General features: G+C 37.4%; 1 protein-coding gene across 1 annotated transcript in view; it reads left to right on the forward strand.

The window, feature by feature from the left end:
- MAN1A1 (mannosidase alpha class 1A member 1) overlaps window positions 1-24476 on the forward strand; it is a 210355-nt gene that overhangs the window by 174217 nt on the left and 11662 nt on the right. The window contains exons 8-10 of the mRNA XM_024205373.3: window positions 1185-1300; window positions 15907-16126; window positions 17317-17489. Of these exons, the coding sequence (XP_024061141.2) occupies window positions 1185-1300; window positions 15907-16126; window positions 17317-17489 (509 nt within the window). The remainder of the gene's footprint in view (window positions 1-1184; window positions 1301-15906; window positions 16127-17316; window positions 17490-24476) is intronic.

A 24476-nucleotide genomic window follows, 5' to 3' on the forward strand; every position in this document is an offset into this window, starting at 1 on the left:
TGAAGTTGCTCAATAAATGCTAATTATTAATATGAGTAACAATAGTTTTATTAGAAAATATTATTTGTGGAAGAGGAAATCTTTATCTAGTGCTCTTGTTCTAAAGTGTTGTAGAGGGCACTTAAGGCACAACTAGTTATAGTAATACTTAAGATATTGAAATATTTACTTAGTAGAAATATATTAAAATAATGTGGTGGTCTTTTAAAAACTTGCCTGTTGCTTTAGATAACTAGATATGGGGCTGATCCTGCAAACTGGATCATCAGTAGCTTTAATCATGTGAACAATCCCATTTCCTTCAAGAAGACTAACTCATGTAAGTAAAGTTAGTCACATCATAAAATCCTCAAATCCTAAATATTTGCAGTTGAACACCCATAGTATTTGCATTATCAAGGCATTTTCTGCAGTAGATCTGGGGCAATACAAAGGAACATTGCAGGTACTGAGGTAACCTTAAGTGTGTGTATGTGTGTGTATTTTTTATATATATAGGATAAAGTTGGCACATTTTTAAGGGCCACCACAAGAATGTTCGCCATAGCTTTTAGAAATGCCTGAAGTTCAAAGTTATAATTTTTTTTAAAATAGTTTTTTAAACGCTACAAGGGCAATCTTCAAATGTGCTGAACTGACTTAGCAGCAGAAATCCTATTGAAAATCAATGGGGCCTGTGCTCCTAACTCACTTAGATGCTTGTAAAATTTTCAGTTTAGAATAATTAACTGTTAATCCCAGCAGAATAAGGAATGCATTTGTGACATTAGGAGTGGGCTTTTTGCCAACTTTTTCTGTTTTTTTAAAAAAAGTTACAATATATTATAGTTACACATCTTTTGTCTATCTTAGATTATAAACACTTATTTGGTGCAGAGACGTAGATTTTTTTTCATTTCTGTAAAGTACCACGAACTCTAATGACACTATGTAAATAATAATGTTGCCTCCTCCCATCCTGTTACAGGTCATCATACAAGCAGAAAGACTAACCATTTATTTTAAAAATATTTTCTGCTGTAAAATAATTAAGTATTTTTCTGGGGTTTTGGGCTATATTTATTACATGATTGTTATAGGGAGGTATACTGAAATTTGTTAATCTATCACAGTTTCAAACTGTAATTGTGTTTCAGTGCTCAAATTCAAGGTGGAATTGCTGAATCCTCTTTTTCTCTTTTCAGATCACGTCTCTGTTGGAGGACTTGGAGATAGCTTTTATGAGTATTTGCTCAAGGCATGGTTGATGTCAGACAAGACAGATGAAGAAGGCAAGAAAATGTATTATGATGCTGTTCAGGTAAATGAGATATTTAAATCTTTCTTGCCATAATAATCTAATCTATAATGTTCCTAAAAGAAGCAGGCTCTGGGGAGAATGAGAGATTTATGCCTTTGCTACCACAGTGAATAAGTTTTTTAAAAACTAGTTGTTTTATAGGACTTTATCAGATATAAATCTTAGAACAGTGCAGAGGCTCTGTAGAAATCTAAAACTGAACTGAAATTATTTCAGTTCAGGTTATAAAAACAGTATCTAATATTTAAAAATGTGTATAAAATGTGCATTAGTGTGTAATTTTTTAAAGAAAGCTTTATCTACAAGCAGTGCCAACTAGGATTCCAATTTTCCTCATGATAACATAAATTAGATGCTTTTCTGTCCCTTTTCTTATGTTTATGATATAGGAAAACCCTCTACTATGTGTTTTAATTCCCAAAACATATTACTTAAACTGCTAGAGTATTTTGAATGTGGGCATAATAGTGTATATAGTATATAATCAGTCTGTGGATAATTATCGGTGAAATTACAGTACTGCATTAGTGTTGCATAAGCACCTTAGTTACATCATATATTCATTTTTCAGCTTTTGTGAAGTGACAAACTGCTTGAATTGAACTGTGATTGGAAAAAAGTTTATCCAAAAATAAAAATTGTGCATAGTCACCCCCAAATGCAGAATACATTGCAATAATATAAAAGATCAATGGGGAAGGATACATTCTGGCCACCAGTGAAAGGTCCAGAGACTGCTCACCACCTGGATGAAAATAGGAGAGCAAGCTGCGTTTATTAAGGCCACAGGTTCAGTTCCTTGTAGTCTTTTGGTAGGCTTCCTTTTGCCTATTTCACCTCAATTTTTTCTGAACTGAGCATGAGCCAACTGTTTTTCATCTAGGTGTATATTTGCCTCAGATACTGTAACAAAGAGGAGTCAACATTATCTGTGCTAGATGGTGAGGCAGAGCTATTTGTTAGCATAGTGATGATCCTGTAACTTACAGCATCCTTCAGTCTACCCATGCCTTACGTAAGTGTTGAACAAAGCTTGTCTACACAGGAAAGTGTTACCAGTTATATCGATATAATTATACCAGTTTGGTTAAACTGATGTAGTTATACAAGTATAACCCCCCTGTGTGGTCACACTTGTTCTGGTACAAAAGTGGCTTTATTTGATTTAGTTTAAACCTGTTTCCAAATGACATAAGCTACACTGAAAAAAAATGCCTTCTTACACCAGAGTAAGGGTGGGTTGAAACAGTGTGTGTTATACCAGTATAACTATCTTGGTTTAAATTCACACCTTAACTTATACTAGTTGTTGGAATTATCATCATTAATATAGGATACTACCATGACACCGATTTAACCATACATTCCTTCGTTAAATCTAAAGGTCACATGGTATTTCTACAATTGCTTTAAGCATGTCTAAAAAGCTTAAATAATAAGCATTTTACTATGTCCAAACAGTAACAAAATATTTATACGCGTTTGATTAAAATACTTACAAACGGGCTGACCCAGGGTGGTTAGACTCATATTGCTCATCTTCAACTTGGTCAGGCAGGTATTAACAATGAGCCCTTTAAGAGTTTGCTTTTTATACCCTATAATAAAAAAGTGATGTCATTGCCAATTATTAGACCTGAGTGAAGTCCTTTTTTATAATACATTAAACTAACAGATATAGCCAGTTATTTACAGCACCTGATACCAAATTAACCATGTTTTATTTCAATTACTTAAGACCAAATCGTAAACAAGAAAACACTACAAGTTTAACACAACTCTTCTTTCTCATGATTTCATTCTTTGTGGTCACATGATTTGGGCCTATTTCTCATGCTATTATCACAACCCATTTATTTAAATATTTTGGATGTTTTCTACATTTTCAAATATGTTGATTTCAATTACAACACAGAATACAAAGTGTACAGTGCTCACTTTATATTTATTTTTATTACAAATATTTACACTGTAAAAAGCAAAAGAAATAGTATTTTTCAATTCTCCTAATACAAGTACTGTAATGCAATCTCTTTATCATGAAAGTTGAACTTACAAATGTAGAATTATGTACAAAAAATAACTGCATTCAAAAACAAAACAATGTAAAACCTTAGAGCCAAGTCCACTCAGTCCTATTTCTTGTTCAGCCAATCGCTAAGACAAACAAGTTTGTTTACATTTGCAGGAGATAATGCTGCCCACTTCTTGTTGACAATGTCACCTGAAAGTGAGAACGGGTGTTCACATGGCACTGTTGTAGCCGGCATCGCAAGATATTTACGTGCCAGATGCGCTAAAAATTCATATGTCCTTTCATGCTTCAACCACCATTCCAGAGGACGTGTCCTTGCTGATTACGAGTTCTGCTCGATAACGATCCAAAGCAATGCGGCACAACACATGTTTATTTTCATAGAATCATAGAATATCAGGGTTGGAAGGGACCTCAGGAGGTCATTTAGTCCAACCCCCTGCTCAAAGCAGGACCAATTACCAACTAAATTATCCCAGCCAGGGCTTTGTCAATCCTGACCTTAAAAACCTCTAAGGAAGGAGATTCCACGACCTCCCTAGGTAACCCATTCCAGTGCTTCACCACCCTCCTAGTGAAAGTTTTTCCTAATATCCAACCTAAACCTCCCCCACTGCAACTTGAGACCATTACTCCTTGTTCTGTCAATCTGAGTCAGATGCCACCAGCAGAAGGTTGATTTTCTTTTTTGGTGGTTCGGGTTCTGTAGTTTCCGCATCGGAGTGTTGCTCTTTTAAGACTTCTGAAAGCATGTTGCACACCTCATCCCTCTCAAATTTTGGAAGGCATTTCAGATTCTTAAACCTTGGGTTTAGTACTGTAGCTATCTTTAGAAATCTTACATTGGTACCTTTGCATTTTGTCAAATCTGCAGTGAAACTGTTCTTAAAATGAACAACATGTGCTGGGTCATAAGGACAGCCATACTGGGTCAGACTAAAGGTCCATTTAGCCCAGTATCCTGTCTTCCAACAGTGGCCAATGCCAGGTGCCCCAGAGGGAATGAACAGAACAGGTGAATCATCAAGTGATCCATCCCCTGTCGCCCATTCCCAGCTTCTGGCAAACAGAGGTGAGGGACACCATCCCTGTTCATCCTGGCTAATAGCCATTGGTGGACCTATCCTCCATGAACTTATCCAGTTCTTTTTTGAACCCTGTTATAGTTTTGGCCTTCACAGCATCCTCTGGCAAGGAGTCCCAGAGTTTGACTGTGCTTTGTGGGAAAAATACTTCCTTTTGTTTGTTTTAAACCTGCTACCTATTAATTTCATTTGGTGACCCCTAGTTCTTGTGTTATGAGAAGCAGTAAATAACACTTCCTTATTTACTTTCTCCACACCAGTCATGATTTTATAGGCCTCTATCATATCCCCCCTTAATCATCTCTTTTCCAAGCTGAGAAGTCCCAGTCTTATTAATCTCTCCTCATATAGCAGCCATTCCATACCCCTAATCATTTTTGTTGCGCTTTTCTGAACCTTTTCCAATTCTAGTATATCTTTTTTGAGATGGGGCGACCAAATCTACACGCAGTATTCAAGATGTGGGCATACCATGGATTTATTTAGAGGCAATATGATATTTTCTGTCTTATTATCTATCCCTTAATGATTCCAAACATTCTGTTTCCTTTTTTGACTGCTGCTGTACATTGAGTGGATGTTTTCAGAGAACTATCCACAATGACTCCAAAATCTCTTTCTTGAGTGATGATAGCCAATTTAGACCCCCTCATCCAAGACTGCAATAACATGAAATAAATGGCAGAATGTGGGTAAAACAGAGAAGGAGACATAAAATACTCCCCCAAGGATTTCAGTCACAAATTATTTAACGCATTATTTTTTTAATGAGTATCATCAACATGGAAGCATGTCTCTGGAACGGTGTCCGAAGCATGAAGGGGCATACGAATGTTGAGCATCTCTGGCGTGTAAAACCTTGCAATGCTGGCTACAAAAGTGCTACGTGAACGCCTGTTCTCACTTTCAGGTGACATTGTAAATAAGAAGCAGGCAGCATTATCTCCTGTAAATGTAAACAAACTTGTTTGTCTTTGCGATTGGCTGAACAAGAAGTAGAACTGAATGGACTTGTAGTCTATGAAGTTTTACATTGTTTTGTTTTTGAGTACAGTTATGTAACAAAAAAAAATCTGCATTTGTAACTTGCACTTGCACGATAAAGAGATTGCACTACAGTACTACTAGTATGAGGTAAATTGAAAAATACTATTTCTTTTGTTTGTCATTTTTTATAGTGCAAATATTTGTAATCAAAAGTAATATAAAGTGAGCACTGTACACTTTGTATTTTGTGATGTAATTGAAATAAATATATTTGAAAATGTAGAAAATATTTAATTTCTATTGGTATTCTATTGTATAACAGTGCAATTAAAACTGCGATCAATCACAATTAATTTTTTTAATCGCGTGAGTTAACTGCGATTAATCGACAGTCCTACTATTAATCTATTTCTTTTCAAAAACTATTGCACCACATCAACTCAATGAAGACAATTTTATGATGTGCAAAAAAAATTTTTTTTTACTAACAAACCTGTTCCTTTACCACATAGATGAGCATGTTTTTGTACCATCTTACTACATGTGGGCATAGTTTTAACAAGACTCTATCACAAGCTGTATAAATATAAGTAGATTTATGTCTGTCATCATTAGTCTTCCACTGTTCACTTAAGCCCTCTGGTGAAGCCAAAACAATGTCTACACCCCATCTGTACATTGTTGTCGACAAACTATTCATCTTTCTCGAATAATTTGAAAATGGAGAACTTCCCCCCTTCTCTCCAAAAAGTTAAACCCATGTGCAGGGGAGGAGGGGATTGAAAGAACAGGCAGTGGGGACTCCTCTAAGCTGCCTTCTAGCCCACAACATTCCTTTTTTCCTTCTCTTCCTCTTTCTATCACTGCACAGCCTTATGTTAGCTGTCATTTTCTTTTTAAACTGTTCCCAGGTAGCATCTGCTGTTGTTCCCTTTAGGATGATACACTCCAGCCACTTCCTTTCTGCAACCTCTTGCATTGTACCCTCTCTTCTAGCTGTCTTGATAGAGTGCTAATTGCACTCTCGCCCCCGTTCTCTCAAATGCATTTCTATTTACTGCGAAGGAAAACTGTACCAGTTCCAAACAATTATCCATCAGTAATGTATTTTCATCTAATCAAACACCACCTCTTCTAGTTTTTTGATTCCTTGCAGATGCTGTAAATTGGTTCATGTAGCAGTTTTTAAACTAAGAGATGGGGGAAAGCCAATTGCTGCAGCGGAGCACGTGGATCGGACAAAGACTTCTCTTGGAGGAGAGTCTATTGATAGAGATTCTCTAGGTTCTAGTGAGGAGGAGAAGATGGAAGAGGATAAAGTATGGGTCAGATCAGACGAGAAACATTCACATACAAAAGAATCTGACACATCAGAAAAGGGCAGACAAATAAACAGTGACAAGTTTTTAAAGTGCTTGTACACAAATGCTAGAAATCTAAATAATAAGATGGGTGAACTAGAGTGCCTTGTGTTAAAGGAGAATATTGATATAATAGGCATCACAGAAACCTTGTGGAGTGGGGACAATCAATGGGACACAATCATTCCGAGGTACAAAATATATCAGAAGAACAGACCAGGTCGTGTGGAGGGGACGGGGGGGAGTAAGAAAATGTAGAATCAAATGAAGTAAAAATCTTAAATGAATCCACATGTTCCATAGAATCTCTATGGATAGTAATTCCATGCTCTAATAAGAATATAACAGTAAGGCTCTATTATCGACCACCTGACTAGGACAGTGATAGTGACGATGAAATGCTAAGGGAGATTAGAGAGGCTATCAAAATAAAGAACTCGATAATAATGGGGGATTTCAATTATCCCCATATTGACTGGGTACATGTCCCCTAGGATGAAATGCAGAGACAAAATTTCTCAGTACTTTAAATGACTGCTTCTTGGAGCAGCTGGTACGGGAACCCACAAGGGGAGAGGCAATTCTCGATTTAGTCCTGAGTGGAGCACAGGATCTGGTCCACGAGGTAACTATAACAGGACTGCTTGGAAATAGTGACCATAATATATCAACATTTAACATTCCTATGGTGGGAAGAACACCTCAACAGCCCAACACTGTGCATTTAATTTCAGAAAGGAGAGCTATGCAAAAATGAGCAGGTTAGTTAAACAGAAATTAAAAGGTAAAGTGACTAGAGTGAAATCCCTGCAAGCTGCATGGACACTTTTCAAAGACACCATAATAGAGCCCCAACTTAAATGTATACCCCAAATTAAAAAACACAGTAAAAGAACTAAAAAAGAGCTGCTGTGGCTTGGCTTACCCATGTAAAAGAAGCCGTGAGAGATAAAAAGGCATCTTTTAAAAAGTGGAAGTCAAATCCTAGTGTGGTAAATAGGAGCATAAACACTGCCAAATTAAGTGTAAAAATGTAATAAGAAATGCCAAAAAGGAGTTTGAAGAACAGCTAGCCAAAAACTCAAAAGGTAATAACAAAATGTTTTTTAAGTACATCAGAAGCAGGAAGCCTGCTAAACAACCAGTGGGGCCCCTGGACGATCGCGATACAAAAGAGCACTTAAAGACAATAAAGTCATTGCGGAGAAACTAAATGAATTCTTTGCTTCAGTCTTCACGGCTGAGGATGTTAGGGAGATTCCCAAACCTGACCCATCCTTTGTAGGTGACAAATCTGAGGAATTGTCACAGATTGAAGTGTCACTAGAGGAGGTTTTGAAATTAATTGATAAACTTAACAGTAACAAGTCACTGGGACCAGATGGCATTCACCCAAGAGTTCTGAAAGAACTCAAATGTGAAATTGTGGAACTATTAACTATGGTTTGTAACCTGTCCTTTAAATTGGCTTCTGTACCCAATGACTGGAAGATAGCTAATGTAACGCCAATATTTAAAAAGGGCTCTAGAGGTGATCCCGGCAATTACAGACCAGTAAATCTAACGTCAGTACCGGGCAAATTAGTTGAAACAATAGTAAAGAATAAAATTGTCAGACACATAGAAGAACATAATTTGTTGGGCAAAAGTCAACATGGTTTCTGTAAAGGGAAATCATGTCTTACTAATCTAGTAGAGTTCTTTGAAGGGGTCAACAATCATGTGGACAAGGGGGATCCAGTGGACATAGTGTACTTAGATTTCCAGAAAGCCTTTGACAAGGTCCCTCACCAAAGGATCTTACATAAATTAAGTTGTCATGGAATAAGAGGGAAGATCCTTTCATGGATTGAGAACTGGTTAAAAGACCGGGAACAAAGGGTAGTAATAAATGGTAAATTTTCAGAATGGAGAGGGGTAACTAGTGGTGTTCCTCAAGGGTCAGTCATAGGACCAATCCTATTCAACTTATTCATAAATGACCTGGAGAAAGGGGTAAACAGTGAGGTGGCAAAGTTTGTAGATGATACTAAACTGCTCAAGATAGTTCAGACCGAAGCAGGCTGTGAAGAACTTCAAAAAGATCTCACAAAACTAAGTGATTGGGCAACAAAATAGCAAATGAAATTTAATGTGGATAAATGTAAAGTAATGCACATTGGAAAAAATAACCCCAACTATACATACAATATGATGGGGGCTAATTTAGCTACAACTAATCAGGAAAGAGATCTTGGAGTCATCGTGGATAGTTCTCTGAAGACATCCACGCAGTGTGCAGCGGCAGTCAAAAAAGCAAACAGGATGTTAGGAATCATTAAAAAAGGGATAGAGAATAAGGTGGAGAATATCTTATTGCCCTTATATAAGTCCATGGTATGCCCACATCTTGAATACTGCATACAGATGTGGTCTCATCTCAAAAAAGATATACTGGCATTAGAAAAAGTTCAGAAAAGGGCAACTAAAATGATTAGGGGTTTGGAACAGGTCCCATATGAGGAAAGATTAAAGAGGCTAGGACTTTTCAGCTTGGAAAAGAGGAGACTAAGGGGGGATATGATAGAGGTATATAACATCATGAGTGGTGTGGAGAAAGTGAATAAGGAAAAGTTATTTACTTTTTCCCATAATATAAGAACTAGGGGCCACCAAATGAAATTAATGGGCAGCAGGTTTAAACCAAATAAAAGGAAGTTCTTCTTCACACAGCGCACAGTCAACCTGTGGAACTCCTTGCCTGAGGAGGTTGTGAAGGCTAGGACAATAACAGGGTTTAAAAGAGAGCTAGATAAATTCATGGAGGTTAAGTCCATTAATGGCTATTAGCCAGGATGGGTAAGGAATGGTGTCCCTATCCTCTGTTTGTCAGAGAGTGGAGATGGATGGCAGGAGAGAGATCACTTGCTCATTACCTGTTAGGTTCACTCCCTCTGAGGCACCTGGCATTGGCCACTGTCAGTAGACAGGATACTGGGCTGGATGGATCTTTGGTCTGACCCAGTAAGGCCGTTCTTATGTAGAGAAAATTTCACTATATAGAATGAAATAAATTTATCTCATAGTGAAATGTGAAACCACCGGATTCACAAGTGGGGAAACCTCATTGGAATTTTTCCCAGATCAAATCTTAGTTGAAATGGAGTTAAAGTTAAAATAAATGTCATGTATGTTTTTAAAAAATCTATATATTATATAAAAAGGAAAATATATTGGCCATAAGTAGACAATTTTGAATTTCATACCGTCCTGAACTCTTCATCTATAAAGATTCCCTTTACCACAATCCCACTCCAATACCCCTTTCTAATACATTTTAGAGACTTGATTTCCCTGCCAGAACTTTTCACACCACAAATTGTGAAACACTAATTTATATGGGATTGGGACTGCAGCATACCACTAAAATTCAGAGACTACAAGAGCTCATATTTTAACACTTGCCTGCACCAGGAATTATTCCTGATTAACTCCATGTGTGGACACTTACTCCAAAATAAGGCTGACTTTTTCCAATTTAACTTAATCCATTTATGCCTGAAGAAGAACATTGACACATGGATTTAATTGTTCAGGGCAACCAGCTGGCATTGTTAGGGAAAGAGTAGAGAACAGTAGGAAAGAGTAGAGATCAGATGGGCGGTGATTGGAGGTAGGGACCAATTTACTGTGCTTTTGTGAAAGATGTTTGTGTTTCAAAATTAAGTTTTATAATAGAAACTACCTCACAGCCTTAACTATAGTCACTAGAGGCCAGATTCAAATCCCCTGGAAATCCGTGTCTTTCCATTGACTCCACTTTGGATCAGTCCTTTAAGTGGCTCCACGATGATCAGTGGCTTTATCATGCATGGGAATTAAATCAATCTTTGCTATGTATAATAGTTTGATTTATGAATTGATTTATTTTTAATATACCCAATCTAGCTGCAAGATAATTTATTGTAGAATTACCAACTGTTACCAGAATAGTGATTTTTTTTTTTAAAGGATGCTACTCTGAGACAGGTTTGCCCTTTCAGTTTACAAAGCATTTTAGTTTGAGGTTGTTTGGTCCTAAATTATTGACAGTTTAATATTAGAATTTACTAATATTCTGAAAGCAGTTATCCACACAACTATCTTAAACAATAGCACATTTTATTATAACACACAAAAATGTCTGGAAATTCCTTTGTCCATTTATTTTAACTTTCCAATACATTTCAGACAATTATGCAGTAATATATTTCACTGCAAGCTTCTTTGAGTCCCAACTTCTTAGTTATATAATTATAAATGAAAATATTTTAAACCCTATTGGAATAACCAGTGAAAACAAGCTCTAAACAACATTCTTTAAAAAAAAATTACCCAGCTACTCCAAAAGAAAGAAGTTTCCCCACCTGACAGAAAAGCAATTTTCCATTGCATTTGGAATGCAATTCACTTGTTAGTGACTCAATCTCTATAATCCTGTTGCCAGCCATATTGGAAGGGGAGCAGAATCCATGCTCCAGCCTCTATTCCAAATAGGCTAAGGAGGAGAGAAAACCCAGGAGGGAGCATTTGGGATGTTGGAAGAAGAAAAACAACATTGAAGGTTCAAGGGGGAAAAGTGGGGGAGAATGAAAAGAAGAGGATAAATAAGAGGGAAAATGGGGGTCCATGAGAGACACTCATGCTCGCTCACAGTCCCACATGACGTTTTCTTAAGCAAACTAGGGAAATGTGGTTTGGATGAAATTACTATAAGGTGGATGCACAAGTGATTGAAAATACAAAAAGTCGTTATCTGTCCTACTGGGAGAAAGTATCTAGTGGGGTCTCACAGGGGCCTGTTCGGGGTCTGGTGCTATTCAGTATTTTCATTAATGACAGATAATGAAGTGGAGAGTATTCTTATAAAATGTGCGGATGACACCAAGCTGGGAGTGGTTGCTAGCACTTCGGAGAACAGGATTAAAATTCAACAAGATGAAATTCAGTAAAGACAAGTGCAAAGTACTACATTAAGGAAGGAAAAATCAAAAGCACAATTACAAAATGGGGAATGACTGGCTAGGCAGTAGTACTGCTGAAAAGGATCTGGGGGTTATAATGTATCACAAACTGAATATGAGTCAACAATGTGATGCAGACATTCTGTGGTATATTAACATGAGTGTTGTATGTAAGACGCGGGAGGTAATTGTTCTGCTCTACTCAGCACTGGTGAGGCCTCAGCTGAAATACCGTGTCCAGCTCTGGGACCACACTTCAAGACAGATGTGAACAAATTGGAGAGAGGAGATCAACAAAATAAGAGGTTTACAAAGCAAGACCTATTAGGAAAGATAAAAGAATTGGGCAGGCTTAGTCTAAAGAAAAGAAAAGAAGACTGAAGGGGAGACCTGATAGCATTCAAATGTGTAAGAGGTTGTTATAAAGAGAACAGTGATCAATTGTTCTCCATGACCACTGAGGATAGGACAAGAAGTAATCAGCTCAGTTTACAACATGGGAGATTTAGGTTAGATTTGAGGAAAAGTAAGGATAGTTAAGCTCCAGAACAGGTTGCCAGGGGATGTGGTGGAATCCTTGTCATTGGCGGTTTTGAAGAACAGTCTTTTAAATAGACAGAGATGATCTAGGTATATTTAATTTTGCCTCAGTATTGGGTGGGAGGTGAACGTTGAGGATCCCTTCCAACCCTACATTAGAATAAGATCCACATTAGGAAAGTGTGAGAACCCCCTGACTTGTATCTTTATCCTCAAAAATGGAAGGAAGTCTTCATCTGCCAAAACCCAGCACATTTTTAGTTCCCAAACCACAGTTTTCATGAATGTGTGAGGATTTTTTTTCAAGCAGTTGTAATTTTTTAGCAAAGTTCTGTATCATGTGAGGGAAACTGAATTGCCTGAAACTGGGATAGCTAGGGGGAATTCAAAGGAATCCAAAAGAGAAAGAAGAATAGGTTGAGGAACTTCCTAAGTCAATAAATGATGCCAGAAAAAAGACAAACAGTGTCACTGGTAAATTCTTGGGCATAAAAGAGAGAAGACAAAGTTAGTAGTTTTCAGAATTTGTTGGCTTTATTTTTGTAAGGTGCTCAGATAGCACAACATAAGTACCTAGATGGATAGATGCAGTAAAAGTTAATAAAGAATTTTCTGCTTATGCTACAGTATATAGAAGACCTTTATTGCTACTAAAAATAACATTTATAGGCATTTAAAAGGGAACCAATAACTATGATCAATACTTCCCATGCATGGCTCAGTTTGTTGTTTTTATCTTTGTCTTTAATGGTTCCCTGTACTGTTGGGGGATTTTGGGGGGCGGGGACGGAAGAAGGGGGTGATTTAGTGTGGACTATCAAATTTATCTTCTCTTTAATTTATCTTCCACCCATCCTTTTGGGTTTTATTATTGCAATGGAATAAACTTAAGCATTTGGTGGACAACTGAATAAACAGTAGCATGGTTCATCTTTAGTCCCTTTCAAGAGCACATGGGTCACATTCCCTGTGACTGTCATTTTATGTTTTCAGATTTTTCTTTGCCTCCCATTTAATCTCATGATACATAGTGTATCTTCTGGTACGTACATAGTGTGTTCAGATTTCCCTAAGTCTTGTAATGACTGACTTCACCTACTTGTAATTCTTTCTCATTGGTATATTTCATCATTTTTATTGCTGGGTTTTTCAAAGGTCTCCAAAACATCCTTATCATGCATTGAGAACTGCCTGGGCAGAACCCTGAGTCCATTAGAAGCTCTCCTGACTTCAGCTGCGTGCCAGGGTTTCATGTGGGTAGACTTCTGCAGCTACATGTTTCTCAGTACAGTGTCAGAGAGCTGTAGTATGTTCACTTTGGGAATATGTAAAGTACATCAATTTGAATAACACTTTTTTGTAATGGAACCATTCCGTGCACAAGAAATACTCATTACTTAATAGCACTGCAAGCTGGGAACGTGCTGCTTTAGTCAACTACATGACAGACAGAGCAGGGAGGAACAGACACGTTAGCTAAAGAGGAAGTAAGGGAGGGCTAGATCATAGCTGCAACTCATAATGTTCTAAATAGCCCTTGATGATCACTAGACTACATAATTCCCATTTTAATTTACAGCCCAGATATAATATTTTAAATAACCAGGGGCTATTCTTTCTCTCTCGTGGAGTAATGCATCTCCGCGACAGCTGGGGCCGCCTCCATGGTCATGGCATGAACCTGATCCTGACATCTTGTGATTCCACCACTACTTAAATAGACTTTAAAGACAAGAGTCCAGTTTGCTCTGAGATAGTACCCAGAATCCATGTGGGCTGGCGAGTATTGAAACAGTTTAGTTTTAATTCTTGCAACCAGTCTCAGCCTCCCAGGTTTTGCCTTTGTCCCTTGACCACTAGGACTGGTAAATTTTTCTTTTGGCTTTTATATTTTACAGGGTCAAGCACAGCATCTACCTCCTTGGTGGGTTCTCTGCTGTAGGCACTCAGGGTCATTCTTGCATTCACTATCAGGCTCAGTTCTGCTTTGCATTGCTGATATGTTTATAGATTCATTGATCGCAGTAGCTGAAACTCCTGTATTTAACTCTGTTACTTTGTAAGGTCCCACATTTTCCCTTTTAGACAATACATAGTGTGTACCTCCTTTGTGTCTTCCTTCCCCACAAGGTAACAAGCTTTCTGCTTTCTTCCGTTTGCTCTGTTTTTTTAGTCTACCCGTTCTGGGCTTGAGATGCTGTTTGCTTTGCATCATCTGGCTGAGTGTCCAATCTTGAGGCACTTATGGCATTGGGCTGTTTTAAATTTACAGACAGATTCAAAATGAGCTCCTTTGCAGCAGAACACCCCTCAGGAGTCCCTTGCAGCTGGCTTTGCATTTTGCTTATTGAATCAGCTTGATTGTCCCTGCATTCTAAGTGCAAATCTCGTAAGCTTTTCACTGCTTCCATTGCTGTTGCTAATTCTGCTGCTTTGGGCCAGGTTAAGTTCCCCTCTGACAGCAGTTGTCTTTGTTAATTCAAAGACAATGATTATTATTGATACCACAAACAAATCTGTCCCACAGCATGTCCTCTAGGATGCTTCCAAATTAGCAGTATTCCATTAGTCTTTTTAGCTGTGACACACACACAGGTACACTTTCACCTTGCCACCTCATTCTAGTATGAAACTTGAAACATTCTGTAATAATGGTTGGCTTTGGTGTGTAGTACTCTGCTAAAATCTTTTGAAGGTCATGCAAACTCTTATCTCCTGGTTTTTGAGGTTGTAACAAACTCCTTAAGAGAGAGTGGGTTTTACTATCAGACACTGAGGAAAATTGCTTTCTGTTTTATCCTTATCTGTAATCTCATTTGCAAGAACATAGTGGCCCAGTCTTCCAATATATTGCTGCCAATCTTCATTTTCTGAATTAAACTCCTCAGTTTTCCCATGAATTACCATTTTTATGTTCTTCCTCGTCGCCAGTTTTGTGAAGAGACCCACTCAGTGCATAAGAAACACACTTTAGTTGCAGTGCTGCAGTCTGGGAACCTGCTGCTGTATTCAGCTATATAACAAACAGTGGGAGAAAACGTGCCCTAACAAAACAAAGTAAGGGGAGGAGGTGGAGCATGGCTCCAACCTCTAGTATTTTGAGTATCCCAATTAAGCCTTTGATAATCACATTACTACACAATTATATCTGATACAATAACTATATCCTTTGAGTACAATAGCATTTTAAGATGGAAAATTTGCAAGCTGAATCACTGAAGCCATTAAAAATATATCCTATGTATATAAAATATGCTTGTCATAAAACTATGGGGAAAATCAGAATCAGAAAATGGTATTTTCTTTTTAATTATTTCAACTTTTTTAGAAAATTTACCAGGTAATATACAGACAGTCTCAGCACATTATCATATTGTTATTGTATGCCAACCTGCGCTAGTAAAGAACAGTTGCATTTTCTTTGGGCTCAAGGTTAATTAGCATTATTAGTGTCAAATAAAATCAAAGCAGAAACTATACTGAAGATAAAACTGAAAACAAAAAAGCTGGATAGGTGTAAATTTATTACTTTCCTATTTTGTGCAATATTGCCTTTGTTTTTCACACATTGCTTTACCAAATAATAAATTGGGTTTGAAAATGTATATTTTTGCAGTCCATAGAAACCCATCTGATCCGGAAATCTAGTGGTGGTCTGACGTACATTGCTGAGTGGAAAGGTGGCCTGCTCGAACATAAAATGGGACATCTGACCTGTTTTGCTGGAGGCATGTTTGCACTGGGTGGAGATGGTGCACCTAATGATAAAACTGGGCGTCATATTGAACTTGGTGCTGAAATTGCTCGCACGTGTCATGAATCTTATGATCGTACAAGTAAGTACGAATTATTAATTTTGAGAGATTAGCTGTGCTTTAATCATTATCTATAATTCTGTCCTGGGTAAAACAGGTGCAGAAGGTATTGTATGGTGCTCTGTTAAATTAATATAGAGTCCTTTTTGTTCCCTCATTGAAACTGTTGTTTTGCTCTGAATAGTGACTCTAAAAATGGTTCCTCATTGTCAACAGATATGCTATCTGTGTCTATTGCATCATATCTGCTTTCATTCGTGACAAAAATATTTTTGCTCCCTCTAGCTCTGTTGAGCCCACCACAAATGAAATGGATTCTATTTATTTGTGCATACATAGAACTATTAATAATGTTCTAAATACAAGGACAAATTCTGCTCCGAGTTCTTCCTGTGTCACATTTAGACAATAGGGTTACACAAAGATGACTGAATGCAGAATTTGTCCTTCAAGATCATTCTTAAAGTTGCTGAAGCAAGAAGTTGAAAGAACCCAGCCACGGTGAATTTGCCAGAGCGAACTGGAAAAAAATCATAGTCACAATACACATGAAATATCCCATAATGCAAGTTTTACAGTTACTCTTTGGAGTAAAACTGCAATTTAAAGCATTGATACAGCATATCCCTTTTGCACCAGCTATTGGGATTTCCCAGATATGACAATTATGAGGAGGAGTTTGGACACTCATAGACTCATAGACTTTAAGGTCAGAAGGGACCAATATGGTCATCTAGTCTGACCTCCCGCATGATGCAGGCCACAAAAGCTGACCCCCCCACTTTCCCTTAACTCTGCTGTTGAAGTCTCCAGATCGTGATCTAAAGACTTCAAGTTGCAGAGAATCCTCCAGCTTGCGACCCCTGCCCTATGCTGCGGAGGAAGGCGAAAAACCTCCAGGGCCACTGCCAGTCTACCCTGGAGGAAAATTCCTTCCCGACCCCAAATATGGCGATCAGCAAAACCCCGAGCATACAGCCATAGCTAAAGTGCAGACTACATGTGTAATATCGTTAACTTCATATGAAAGTATGATTAATGTTTAGTAATCTACATAAATTGTCATGGTTTGTGCCTGAAAAGGAGCATTTGTAGGTTTTAATACTATATTTACTGTGAAAAAACACTCAAACAATTGGAAAATGTACAGTTAAAATCCTGCATACAGAATCATCACTAACATTGTTACACATTTTATTTTTATTGTCTAGATATGAAACTGGGACCAGAAGCTTTCAGATTCGATGGAGGTGTAGAGGCCATTGCTACAAGGCAAAATGAGAAATATTACATCTTGCGACCTGAAGTTATAGAGACCTACATGTATATGTGGAGGTTCACTCACGATCCAAAATACAGACAGTGGGGATGGGAAGCAGTAGAGGTAACACATTTTGTGGGATTGTCTGGTGGGTTTTTGGTTTGTTTGTTTGAGAGAGAGTTTTCCTATTACAGCTTAATATCTTGGTAAATTATTTACTTTTCCGACTATTCAGTAACAGTAAATGTGTTCATTTTGTGATTTGTTTGTCTAAAACAACAGGTGATGCAGTAAAATACTCTCTGGAGATTAAGATGAAATCAGATCATTTTGGCTTTGGCTAAATCTAGTCTTCCCAGTGATCTACATCAGTAAAACACCTCACAGTTTTTCATTAGTTACCTCTTAGGCCAGAAATTCTGCAGGTCTGTACCAGGTGCACAGTCAGGGCTTATTGGGGAAATCTGAGCAGTGTCAGCTGAATGACCGCTAATATGCACTAAAATTGATTTATAGGGGAAAATTTACATTGTTAAATTTTTAGCAAAATATGTTGTGTCAGGGATATTTAATTATTGCATTTTGATGACACAGTGAATAGGTTTCTTAAAGTAAATTTTGGCCAAGATTTCAAGTGACCAGAGATTTTTGATAGACAATTTTAGAAGTCTCAAAACTTAAGTCACTTTTGAAAATCTTGGCCTTAATTCATATTGTTTAAGGCCACAAGTAACCATTAGATCATCTAGTCTTACCCCCTACATGTTACAGGCCACTATGTTTCACAGTTACCCCTGTATTGAGTCAAATAACTTTTGACTAAACCATAATTTGAGTTGGGTTTTAGCATCTCTTCCAGAAAGGCATCAGTCTTGATATGAAGACATCGAGAGATAGAGAATCCACCACTTCCCTTGTTAGTTTGTTCCAAAAACCAGTACTCATCCTCATGTCTGTCACTGTAATGCATCTTCTCCGGTTCTCAAATTGTTTTTGTGGCTCTATTCTACTGTCTCTCCTGTTTTTCAACATCCTTTCTAAAATGTGAACATCAGAATTGTATTCCTTATTCCAGTATCAGTCTCACCATTGCCGTATACAGAGGTAAAATCTATTCTTAACTCCTACTCTTTATTAACCTGTTTATACATCCAAGGATCACATTAGCCCCTGGTAGCCACAGCATCTCACTGGGAGTGCTTGTTGCGCTGTTTTCCACTATGACCCCTAGATACTTTTCAGAGTCACTGCTTTCCAGGATATAGTCCTTGTTCCTGGATTATTATTTTTGTATTTGGCTGTATTAAAACACGTTTTGTTTGAATGGGCCCAGTTTACCAAGCAATCCAGATCGCTCAGTATTGCTGCCCTGTCTACTCATCATCATTTATCCTTCCACCACTCTTTTCTCTCATCCACAGATTTTATCAGCAGTGATTTTACATTTACTTCCAGGTCATTCAGGAAAACAGAATCAGACCTAGTTCTTCAGAAACTCAGTAGAAACACCCCCATTTAGTGTTGATTCCCTGGTTATGATTACTTTCTGAGATCTGTCAGTTAGCCAGCTCATAATTCATTTAACATGTGCTTTTTAGATATTGTGTAGTTTTGATTTTTTTTAATCCGAGTGTCATGTAGTACTAAGTCAAACATTTTACAAAAATCTAAGTGTATTACATCTACATAGTTACTTTGTCACCCAAACTAGTAATCTCATCTAAGAATGAAATCAAGTTTGTTTGACAAAACTTATTTTCCATAAAACCATGGCATTCATTATATTCCTATCCTCTAATTCTTTTATCAGTTGAACCCCTTATCAGTGTTTTCCTTATTTTGCCTGAGATTGATGTCTAGGCAAGAGGCCTATTGTTACCTGGGTCATGCCACTTACCTTTTTTGAATAGTGGCACAATGTTAGAACTCTTCCAGTTTTGTGGCATTTTTCTGGTATTCCAAGATTTATTAAAAATTAACTCAATGGGCCAGAGATCTCCTCAGCCAGCTCTTTTAGGACTTTTGGGTGAAGTTATTCTGAACTGCAGATTTTAAAATGTGTATCCCTGTTGTTTAACATCCTCCTTGGTTATATTGTACTGGAAACATTTTTCACCATCCTTGTGTGATACAAATTATGTCATACCTTTCCAGATACAGAATAGAAATATTTGCTGAAGAGTCTGCCTTTCTGTATTAGTCAGTTAGTTAGTTAGATTTTATTTATTTATTTATTTATTTATTTATTTAAACAATTTTACCATCTCCATCTAAAAATGGGCCTATACAGTGCTAGGATTTATTTGTTCGAATATACTTTAAAAATTCCGTTTTACTGTCCTGAGCTCTGCCATATCTGCGTCCCACATCAGTTTAAATAATAACTCATCCTGGTCCGTAGTTTGATTTCGTGGTCTGTAACAGATTCATTACCTCCTCCTGACTTTCTTAGTTAGCATTTTGATCCATATGCATTGTAGATCCTGCAGGTATGAGTTATCAGTAATTCTAAAACAAGTAATGATGTCTTTAATATAGAGTGCCACCCCCACCTTCACCTCTGTTACCCATTCTAGCCTTCCTAAACAGTTTATGGCAAGAGATTTTAACATTCAAATTATGCAGCTCATCCCATCAGGTTTCAGTAATGCTTATTATATCGAGTTTCTACTCATAAATGAGAATTTCCAGTTACTCTTGTTTATTACCAAGACTCCTAGCATTGGTATATAAATAATTGAAAAATGTATTCACTTCACATTCTTTGCTACATTAAACCAATTTGTTTGAAACATGGTGATAATTTGCCTTCTTATCACCTGCTCCCCTTGTGTTACATGCTTAACTTCCTCCTGGCTGCTCCAGCTAATCTCCAACTGAGATGATTTCCCTCTGCCCCCCACCATCTGTGAGATGCAGGCCATTCCATTCCTACTATCCCTTCTCCCACTGAAATGTGGTCCAGCATTCCACAAAACAAACACCTTCAGCTTCACACCAATCACACAACCAATGGTTCACCTTCCCTATTTTCTGCCTTCTGTCTTCTCTCACTCGTGGGGCTGGAAGGATCTTTGAGAAGATCACTTGGACATTCTTCTTCTCCAGCTCTCTTTCAAGATCCCTGAAGTCTGCTACATTCTGTGTAGTTCCACTTGATGCTGTGTCATTGGTTCCACTGGTGTATCATCACATGTTGAGACTTGCCAGACAACTTCATAATCCTGCCCATTCTTGCCATTTTGCTCCAAGGAAACAGCACATCGTCCTGTTATCTTTGAGTGTTTTGCTGAATTCTCTATCCACTCTTCTTAATATGGAGTCTTTAATCGTTCCCTTCCAGTGGGTAACTTAATTTTAACAAGGTAGTCTCCAGGATCTCCCTCCAGCACATCAGTGTACTTTTCCATGAATGGGAAACAGCCTGGAAGATATCAGGACTTGGAGAAGAATAGAAAGGGAAATCAATCTGATTTATCTCTCATGCTTAATTTAATCTGCCTTCAAAAATGTTTTGGCTGTCTTTGTTTACAAGTATCCTAGAAAATTGTTCCCCACTGATAAAAAGAACGGATCTGAAGACTCCATTTCACATCTTCTCCCACAAATATGTTTACTGAAGCCTTATTTTTAGTCTTTAACCTCTAGCACTCTGACAACAGGCAAGAATGAGTTAGATTTATTTTCTATCATTCCTGTAGTTAGGAAATAGATTCTTTAAACTTTCTCACAAGTTTCAAAAATCTCAAGATGTATGCAGCATGTGAGTTTTACTTTTCTTTTCAATGCTGCTCAAGCTTTGGCTGGCTACCTGCACTTTCTTATCCATGATCTTTTTGGGAGCTTCCTTCTCTAGCCTTTGTCTTCATCTAGTAGTAGTGCTGGTAGTGTTCTCTTCTTTAGTGTTAGGATGAAAATAATTAACATCACTATAGATACCTGATAAGTTACCGCATAATGTGAAGATTCACCAGCTCAATACATGGAGAAGCTCTCTCTGTCTCTATTACATATTCAATATAAGTTCTAGATTCATAGAGTCCAAAGCCAGAAGGGACCATTCTGATCATCTAGCCTGACCTTATGTAGGGATACAGGTCATTGGACTTCCCTGGATTAATTCTTGTTTGAACTAGAGCAAAAACATCCAATCTTGATTTAAAAATTTTCAGTGATGGAGAATCCATCACAACCCTTGGTAAGTTGTTCCAGTGGTTAATTACCCTCACTGGTAAAAAAAAATTTAATCTTATTTCTGAAGTTGTCCAGCTTCAACTTCCAGCCATTGTAACTCATTCTGCCTTAGTCTTCTAGACTGAAGAGCCCTCTATTATCAAATATTTCTTCCTATAGATTTTGTCTATATAAGCTCTGATATGTTGTGATTAAGTCAACCCTTAGCCTTCTTTGCCTGTAAGACATGTTTTCCATTCCTTTAACCATTCTTGTGGCTCTTCTCTGCACCTTTTCAAAGTTGCAAATATCCTCCTTGAATTGTGGACACCAGAACTAGATCTACTATTCCAGTAGTGGTTGTACCAGTGCCCAAATGCAGAGGTAAGATAACCTTCCTTCTTCTCTTCCTCATTACTCCCCTGTTTAAATATGCAAGGATCACATTAGCTCTTTCCCACAGCATTGCACTGAAACCTATGTTCAGCTAATTTTCCCCCACAGTCTTCAAACCTTTGTCAGAGTCACTGCTTCCCAGGATAGAATCCCTCATCCGATAAGTATGGCCTACTTTCTTTGTTCCTGGATGTATACATTTTCATTTGGCCATATTAAAATACATATAATTTGCTTGCACCCATCTTACCAAGCGATCTAGATTGCTCTGTGTCAGTTGACCTGCCTTCTTCATTATTTACTACTTCCCCTATCTTGGTATCCTCTGAAAACTTTACCAGTAACGATTTTGTTTTCTTCCAGGTCTATGATAGTGACTTTAAAAAGCATAGCACCAAAAACCAATCCCTGCAGGATCCCACTACAAAAACATCCATATGATGATGAGGATTCCTCATTTACAATTACATTTTGAGACCCATCAGTTACCCAGCTTTTTAATCATTTGATGTGTCTCATGGCTGTCTTTAAGTAATCCCATGCTTATCTCAAATTTGACTAGTTCTGTATTCTCCATTGTTTTTAAGGAAGTGAGAGAATTATAAACTATTTTGAGACTGCCTCCTAGGATGAATGACAGCAAGAACTTTCTTGCATGGCTGAAACAATAGTGATAGTGCTCTCTCTCAAAGAGGGAGATACCACAATTGTGAAAAAAGAACACTTAAAAAAATAGCAATTTACTTTTATTCTGGATTGCCGTGCTGTTAATGCAGATGTTTCCATAAATAACAGCCTTACCTCTCACCATTCATATTCTCCTTCTGCCAAGTCTTGTAAATCATAATCTTGTGTTTGACATTAAAAATTCAACATCATAAATTCAGGCAAACGGAGATTCAGCATTTTGAATTCAATACAGGTTAAAGTAGATGGAAAAAATGCACAAGACAGAAGACATGGCTTGTTTAAACTTAAATATATTTCCCAATTTAAAAAACTGGACAGAAAAATTATAGTACATAAAAACATATATATAAATAGGTCTATTTTGAAGTGTTACGTTATAACATTTTTCTCCTCAATATCAGTTCCTTTTAAATACACTTTTGCATTTCCAAACACAACAAATAATCCTGTACTGTGGTAAGGACCGGGGCGAGCATCACTTTTCAAGCTAAAAATATGCCGATAGCTTGCTTGGATTTATAACAAAAATAATGAACTATGAGATACATATATGTAGCAAGACACAGATTAATCTTGAACAACCTCTAAAGTGGGTAAAGGTGATAGATATTGCAGTAATAGTTAGTGACTGATTTTTACTCCCATCTCTCTTTTGGGAATGCTCCTTCTGTCAGTTTGCTAGTTTTAGACATGGCATCTACATTTCCTCCGTTTTTCTGAGTATGTGATTTGAAATATAACAGCTTTCTCTACATAAACATATATTTACTGTAGACAGTTCAGTGGAATTTGTAAAACCAGTGTGAAAAACATGAGGGACTACTGTCTCAAGAGATTGAGAATGGAATATATTGTCATTCACATCCAGGTTATGATTTTGGATCCAATTTATGTTGTTAATGACTGAAAGATGTTACTCTGATGATCCATATCCAAACATCCAGCCACACAATATAATTTACAGTATTATATTCCTGGATTATTAAAATGTAATTTAAATTCTCAGTGCCATAAAACTCTGACCCTTATTTTAAGTGTATTTAAATTCTCTAGGACTAATTTAGTCTTAACACTATTACTGAGCTATCTGCAAGGTTACAAATATAGGAAAAGGCAAATTTAAATACATTTGAAACAAAGGCAATAATAAAAAAAAGACTAGCACTGAAGTAAAAACTACTACACAAAAATCTTTATTACAAACAGAGTTGCTGCATACGCACAACATAACTGACACAAACCCAGAAAAGCAAGAAAATAAGAAGTTAGGTCACCTTACTGCCCAGACCCGGTATTCCTCTGCCCATAAGCCCACACCTTACTATAATTACTACTCCTAGACTCTCACGCCATGACTTTAATTCTGTCCCTATTGGGCATACCCTTTACTAAATTATTTTTCATCAACACTAATAGTTGTGGATGTTTGGGCTAAGTTTGGTTATGTTGGGAGAAGGGTAGTTCGGTAAACGGACGTGGGTGGAAAGGGAGTTAAAGGGCATGTTGGCTCCACAGAGATACCAAAATTAGGTTGTGATGGATGGTCTGTTTTGGTAATAAGCGTGTGACTGGGGAGGAGTAGATGGTATGGACAGTTAAATAACTGAATTTATGATTTTCTTTTCTGTATTTGTCAGGTATGGTTTGCGGGGGGGAACCCTGACTACTTCACAGTGAAGTTTTATGGGTATTAATTTCCTAGTTTTTGAAATTATTAATTGGAGGCTGGAGTTTGGCAGCAAAGAGGTGAGGGGGAGATGGGAGGTCAGATGTGGTGGGTGCTAATGCAGGGGCTGACAGAAATTTTATCTGTCAGTAATTGCACATAAGCTCTTGTGTGTCAGCCAATGA

This window comes from Terrapene carolina, unplaced genomic scaffold (assembly GCF_002925995.2).
Source record: "Terrapene carolina triunguis isolate 2854851 unplaced genomic scaffold, T_m_triunguis-2.0 Scaffold85, whole genome shotgun sequence".
In the NCBI taxonomy this organism is placed as follows: domain Eukaryota; kingdom Metazoa; phylum Chordata; order Testudines; family Emydidae; genus Terrapene; species Terrapene triunguis.